This window comes from Centroberyx affinis, unplaced genomic scaffold, assembly GCF_046629955.1.
Source record: "Centroberyx affinis isolate AG114_WGS23_722 - 3 ecotype Tasmania unplaced genomic scaffold, CSIRO-AGI_Caff_v1 ptg006648l_1, whole genome shotgun sequence".
NCBI lineage: Eukaryota > Metazoa > Chordata > Actinopteri > Beryciformes > Berycidae > Centroberyx > Centroberyx affinis.
The window spans coordinates 1-7,406 of NW_027283373.1; the positions used below are offsets into that span (position 1 = coordinate 1).

The 7,406-nt window shown below is 43.3% G+C and overlaps 1 protein-coding gene across 1 annotated transcript; it reads right to left on the minus strand.

Moving 5' to 3' along the window:
* Nucleotides 1-837: 837 nt before the first annotated feature.
* On the minus strand, nt 838-7,182 carry LOC139638908 (uncharacterized; the record flags this gene model as incomplete). Its single annotated transcript, XM_071512939.1, has 2 exons — nt 6,973-7,182; nt 838-1,257 (listed from the first exon to the last, which is right to left on the minus strand). Coding segments are annotated over exons 1-2 (589 nt in total), but the record flags the coding sequence as incomplete, so codon positions are not given.
* Nucleotides 7,183-7,406: the final 224 nt, after the last annotated feature.

Consider the following 7,406-nt stretch of genomic DNA (forward strand, 5'->3'; position numbering starts at 1 on the left):
TAAACTATTTTTAAAATTGGATGAAGTAGCTCAGGAATGAAACAATATGTATAACAATTAAAAAGTCGGTCACAGTCCTTCTGAGCCGTCGGCCAGCGAGCCCAAAGCTCTCTGGGAAAAAATCATCAAGCCGACTTGGCAACAAAGCGAAGTGAACAGAAGCTGACATGGGAATGTTGAACCTGACTTTGAGCCAAAGAGCAGCAACAGTAATTCTCTCTCATCCTGAACCACAACACTGACTAGAAGGGTTTGGGTTTCCTCCTGAATGATGGACTATCATGATGTGTCTCTAGTTTCTTGTTCTGTTCCTGCTGAACAGTTCAGCTCAACCAGCAGCTCTGCAGCTTCACCTGCTGCTGCTCTCACCAGAACATTTATGACTTTTGACATGTGACCGCAAACTAAAATTTCTCCCACAAACACTGCAACTGTACGGTTTCTCTCCTGTGTGGACTCTAATGTGTCTCTTCAAAGTTCCCTTTTCACTAAAACTTTTACCACAAAATGAGCAACTAAACGGTCTCTCCCCAGTGTGGCTTCTCAAGTGTGTCACCAATGTCTTTTTCTGACTAAAACTTTTGTCACAAACTGAGCAGCTAAAGGGTTTCTCTCCAGTATGACTTCTCATGTGAGTCTTCAAATTGACCTTTGCACTAAAACCTTTATTACAAACTGAGCAACTGAAAGGCTTTTCCCCTGTATGGCTTCTCATGTGTGCATGCAGATTCCCCTTGCAGCCAAATCTTTTATCACAAAGCGTGCAACTGAATGGCCTCTCACCCGTACGAGATCTAATATGATTTGCAATGATCTCGTTTTTCAGTGACTCCATACCTGACTGTGGTTCCCTAGTCTCCTTCCAATCATCATTACTATCCTCAGTCTCACTTTCAGAACAGTATAAAGAGAGTAGCTGGCGATCAGCGTCTGTTTTCATCTGTTCAGTTGAGCTGCTGGCTAGAGGCTCTGCCTCTCTGTTCTCCTCAGTTTGGCTTTGATGAAGCTGTGAGGACTGAGGTTTCTCTTCATCATCTTCACTCTTCACAGGGACAGGAGTGAACGGGAACTCGGTGATATCGGCCTCCTCCGGCCCTCGAAGCTGCTCTCCCTCCTGACTGGTCCAGATTTCCTCTGGTTCCTCTTTAATGTGTGGGGGATCTGGGTCCTCCTGGTCCAGACTGGGGCTCCAGTCCTGCTGCTCAGAGGAAACCTCTTCTTTGCTAACAATCAGCTGCCGTACGCCTGGAGGTAAAACTGAAATACAAACACACAGCCATTAAAGAAAATCTTGCCTCAACTCTGGACACAACATCACGCCAATCTCCATTAAAAAAATCTGGCAATTCAATGTTACTTTGCTTATTGGCAAACATGTAAAACTGGTAGAACATGACATAAGACCTTTGATGAATTGTGAGGGTCTGCTGGTAAATGCAGCATAGACCTGGATCTCCAAGAAGCAAGCAGAAGTCCAACATTTAGTTAGAACTGGAGAACTGGAGGTGTGGTGCAGCTCTTCTATACCCAGCTGGATTGTTCATCACAACCCAATGACATTATGGCTAAAGGCTAATTCATCACTGGTTAGCCCCAATTAACCTGGCTAGCACAAATTTGAGTAGTGGCTGCTACCATGTGCTAGCTGTTTGGGGTAATACTTGGCAGCCATTGATCTATATGTCCACACATGGGTTGTTCAGCAACCTGGGGATGGCTCATAACTATTATGAATACTTTGCTGCCTTTGGGCTGATTACTTTGTGAATGTTAATGCTAGTGGTCATTTGTTAATAAGATGTAATATGGTTCACGCTAACTTGGTGCTTTGATGTTTAGTTCTGTTTTCAACAAGCATTGTTTCAATCAATCCATCAATAATTTATTTGCATAGCACATTTCATACACAGAATGCAGCGCAATGTGCTTCACAAGCAGGACAAAATTGCAACAGATTACTACACAAAATAAAACCAGGATAATGGATAAAATGAAGAAAAGAAATCCTTTTCTTCGGGGGGGGTTGTCCAGAGCCGCGGGCCCCAAGAGCTGAAAGCTGCCTCCCCGTATTTACAGTAGATCAGGTTCTGGGGAACATTAGGTTAAAGTTACATGACCTGAGAGATCTGCCAGGAACGATATCAGTAAATAGTTGGGAGCATGTCCATGAATAGATTTAGAAGTCAATAAAATAATCTTAAAATCAATTGTAAAAGACACAGGCAGCCAATAAAGGGATTTAAGAACAGGTGTACTGAGATCTCTCATTCTAGTGTGCGTCAGAACTCTGGCAGCAGCATTTTGAACTCGCTGGAGATTGGTAATTGATTTTATGGGCAGACAGACAGAAGTGTGTTACAGTAGTCCAATCTGGTAGAGACAAAGGCATGAACAAGTTTTTCAGTGTCAGCATTGGAGATAAAATCACATATTATAGAGATATTTCTAAAATGGTAATTGGCCTTAAGAAACAGGGAGTCTTGATAGACAGACACAGTCTTTCTCTGAGCTTGGTTGCCCATGAGAAGGACCTGTTTTATCCTTATTTAGCTGTAAGACGTTCTTAATGTCATCTAAGCAATTGATAAGGTTCATAATAGGACTGTTCATCAGGTGCTAGTGACATATACAATTGGGTGTCGTCCGCATACTGGTGGAAACCAATGGTATAGGCCTATTTGTTAATTATACGTTTCAGTGGGAGCATGTACTGATTAAATGATAGCGGCCCTGGGGGACACCACAAGATACGGTTAGAGATAAAAGAGCCCAGTACAACGTAATATTAGGGCTGGGCGTTTATCGTCTTTCAGTGGAATCATATCGTGATGATATGAAGATAATTTAATATCGTGACACATTTCTGCTGTCTAAATTGATGATGACAAGCAAATTTTACTTAAAACGCTCATAAAATGAGGTATGGTAGGAATATTATTTGAATATTTTGTTATATGTTTTGTTTGACATCACACCTCACATTACCATTCGGTTCAATGAGATGAACATTAATTTGATTATTTAACGTGATTTTGCATACGTGAACCATATCATGATAATAATAATAATAACTTTATTTGTATAGCACTTTTCTAAAAACAATGTTTACAAAGTGCTTTACAGCACAATACATGAGGTAGACAGGTACAACTAAAAACACACAAACAGAGGTACAATTAAAAACAGATCGAACATTACATAAGTGTGCCGAAAAGAGATTATAAAAAATAGGAATAAAAGGTACTACAAGAGATAAACAGGTGCAACTAAAAATAAACAAGCAAACCAAAAACAGAGATACAATTAAAAACAGATGGAACTTTAAATAAATAAAAGTGTGTGCCAAAACACAAGAAGGCAATAAACTGGACATACAGGTAGAAGTAGGCTACACTACCGTGCAAGAGTCCGGAGCCACCAAGCACCCTCCATGCCCCCGAAGGAGACCGATACCCCAATCCACCAGGGCAGCACCAAACCGATCAGAAACACAACCGAGACACCGACAATGCCACAAACCAATACCTCCCTCCAAGTGACTGCTCCACCCTCCACCCTCTTAAGTTTAGCCCCCATCCCTCTGAGCCACCTAGTTCAGGAGCTGACAGCTCCCTTGTTCAGGTAAGTTCAGTTCTTTCTACACCGGGGTCATTAGGGCTTATGGTTTACTTGTGTGGAACTCAAGGTTTAAGAAGTGAAAGGATAATGGCAAGGTGGGTCAAGTGTGGGTCAAAACACACAAAGAGTATGTGCATAGAGAAAGGGACAAAACAGCTTGAGGGTTTTTGGGTATTACGGAACGACTGTTTTTTTTTGGGATGGAATACTGGAGGGAGGACTCCCTTTTTTTCCTCATCTTCCTTTTCCCCTCTTTTCCTTATTTTTCTCCCCCTCTCTCTCTTTTATCCTTTCTAGATCTCAGTGCAGCATTTGATACATAATGTGTCCTTCCATTGCTATGCAGACGACACCCAGCTATACCACCCTTTAAGCCCACAGTCTCTGTGAGTGCCTTTTAGATATTTAGTTCTTCCTCCAACTTAATGACAACAAATCAGAAGTTGTTCTTTTCGATCCTCCTGAGTTTAGTGTAACTAAGAACTACTAGCTAAGAGTGTTGACACACAAGTTAAAAGGGTTGTGCAGTCATGCTTTCTGCAGCTGAGAACTATGTCACAAGATCAGATGCCATGTGTTTTTGGTGTCCACACTGCTCTGAGAAAAAACTGGAGTGTCTTCATCAGGTTCAATGACAGATTCAAACAATTTCTTTTGTTTCCCATGTGACAAAGAGAAAACAGCTAGGTTAGTTGAGATCTTGGAAGCGCTTTTGAGGTTAGCTAGCCAATATGCAGCTGCTCCCATTCATGCACTCTACAAAAAACATCTCCAGCTTCAGTCTGAATTTGACCTGCCAACCCTAACCCAAGTAAAGTTGGGTTACAATTGCTTAAATCTACACAGCAATTTTTTGGGAGATAAGGTGGGAAAGCTTCTTGATATTTGAAATAACGGGGTACATTGTGATCAGATCAGGTTCCCCAAAGAGAGGGCTAATCCCTATCCTCCCTGCTTTTTAAATGGAAATGGACTGCATTTATATAGCGCTTTTATCCAAAGCGCTTTACAATGCCTATATTCACCCATTCACACACACATTCATACACCGATGGCGGCAAGCTACCACGCAGGGTGCTGGCGCAACCATCGGGAGCAATTTGGGGTTCAGTATCTTGCCCAAGGACACTTCGACATACGGACTGGAGGAGCCGGGGATCGAACCACCGACCTTATGATTAGTGGACGACCCGCTCTACCTCCTGAGCCTATCAGGAGACGATCAAAAAGATGGGACGGGGGGGGGGGGGGGCTGCTGGATCTGTGAAATGGCAGCTGCATGTCACTTTCTGACTCTGATGCAAAAATTTACTGAATACATGCATCGGAGGTAAGAGTGTGCGGCAGTATTCTTCCCACGGTGCAGTCGAGGGCATCGGGAGCCAAATTCAGGTCAGGCAGTCTGTCATACATCTGTCGCTTCATTAGATGTCACTTCGTGAGATGGCCTCTAGAGGGCGTCTTTGACTAAGCATTGGCCTCTCGCCTATGGGCTAAATGCCACATTCAGTCCCACACAGTGAGCCCCACTCTCCGCTGATTTACAAACATCCATGTCCTCTGCTGCCCTGCAAACCTTAAACCTGCACTAAGTGATTTCAGACCTTATAACTAATCCTGAAACTACTGTGTGCAATGTGGAGATTTCCATTAGACTTAATGAGATAAACCAATAGCCGCACACGCGGGCCAGCTGTGTTGCCATTTTCACCTCTTTTCTAAAGCTTGTTGTCAAAACTTGGACCAACTTGAAACTCCTTCCGATCCATTCAGCAGCTTTTCATTTTTTTAAAACTAGCTTGTCTCCTCCCTCGCTGTTTAAAAGCGGCGCTCTCCCCCTCCCATTACTGAAAAAAATTGTTGTAATGGCGTCATTGATGGCACAAGCGAGTAAACTTGTTAAACTAGTAAACTTGCTACCTGCCTCTTCACTTGTCAGTGTGGGACATGTGACCTTCAGCAGGAGAAAGATCTGTCAAAGTGAGACTGGTAACCGGTGACACTTCTCCATAGGTACATTTAGCTTAGCTATTAGCCTTTATGCAAGGTTTGTCCTTAGGGGCTTCTGTAGTTCAGCAGCTTTGCTGTGGTTTATTTACAAGTGCTGCGATTTCTGTCACCCTCTAGTGGTCGGAAAATTGCTTAATACCTCTTTAGCGGTAGGCAATGTATTCACTTGTGGTATTGAAGTGATGTTAGTGGAATACGTAGTGGAATAGCTAATTCAACCGACAACTGTGTCACAATAGCTGACCATCGCCCCCACACAGAGCCACACTCTCCGCCATTAATTTACAGACATCCACGTCTTCTGCTGCCCTACAAACTTTAACGGTAGGTAACGTTATTACCTGTGGTATTTAAGTTACATTAGTGGAATTCAACAAATGTGCCGTGGGCCCGTACAAGATCAGTACATGTTCTGAATAATTTTCCCAACACTATAATAAACAACATTACATTTGTTGCCCAACCTCAATGACCAGTCCGTGGTAGTAACAAAGTGGTCCGTCATTAACCACTGAGTCACCGACCAGTAAACTTAACTATTATTACCTCCGCCAAGGAGGTTATGTTTTCGGAGGTCTGCGCTCTCTGAGTGCCTTCTAGTTCACACTGTCTTCAAAATACCACACAAAATGAAAGTGACTCACCTGCACTCACACTCCACGGACCACTGAACAACTGGTCTGCACCAAGTCTACTGCTTCAGCTCATATTTAGAATCAGTTAAATAAAATAACTACTAAAGAAAAGCACATAGCCTATGCATAGATAGGTAGTTAGAGAAATAGACAGATAAATAGATAGATAGATAGATAGATCTATTACTATCTATATCCACACACATTGCAAAATACAGTGCAACAATAAGAACAATACAATACAGGCCTAATCGATAAGTATATCGAGTATATTTAATAGACAAAGGATTATGATTTCTGACATTTATTCAGCTAATAAAAAGTGTTCCCAACACGGCCAGAGAAGGAGAGAGAAGGTGGAAGGTGGATCAGGACCACAAAGACCACTCACTAACTGGTCCGTGGACAGACCACTGAACTGGCTACAACCTCTGCTTACTTTTGTCAAATCTCATGTCACGCTTTTATTCTGAAGGCCACCGCGCTCCACTTCCGGCCTTGATCTGACTAACTCTGTCTGGCTTGACGCAGCTGTGGGAAGCTAACTGTTAGCCGTTAGCTAAAGAACAGAAACACAAGACGGACTCTGTCCCTCCTGTTCAGTCAGCTGGTTTAAAGGCAGCAGCTTGTAAAATAATGTAAAAGCGGTGAGCTGTCACTGTACTGAGATCAGTGCAGTAAGTCTAATGTAGAAAAACCTTCTACAAACCCGCTTTGTTGATCTGGATCTCAGGCTTCAGGTTTCCCAGCAGCCTGCGTTGGCGATCAATCTCTTCTTCGTAGTCCGTTATCGTTCTCTCCAACAGCCCAAATATCTCTTCAACAGCCGCAGTCAGTCGCTGGTTGACGAAAGCTCTCAGTATTTGGATTGTGGACATTTTCAGACAATAAGAGTGAACAGCGGAGCGGACTGAGCAGCGGTCTGTCTTCTGCCGTCTCTTCCTCTTCTCCTGCTGCTCCTCCCGCTCGGCGAGACGTCACAAGCAACACACACACACACACACACACACACACACACACACTACCACCACCACTACCACTGTGCGAGAGGGAGAGAGAGGGAGAGAGAGACAGAGAGAGAGAGAGTGGGCACGTTCAAAGTCTGCGCCACCTTCTGGTAGAATGAAGACACAGCTATGATGG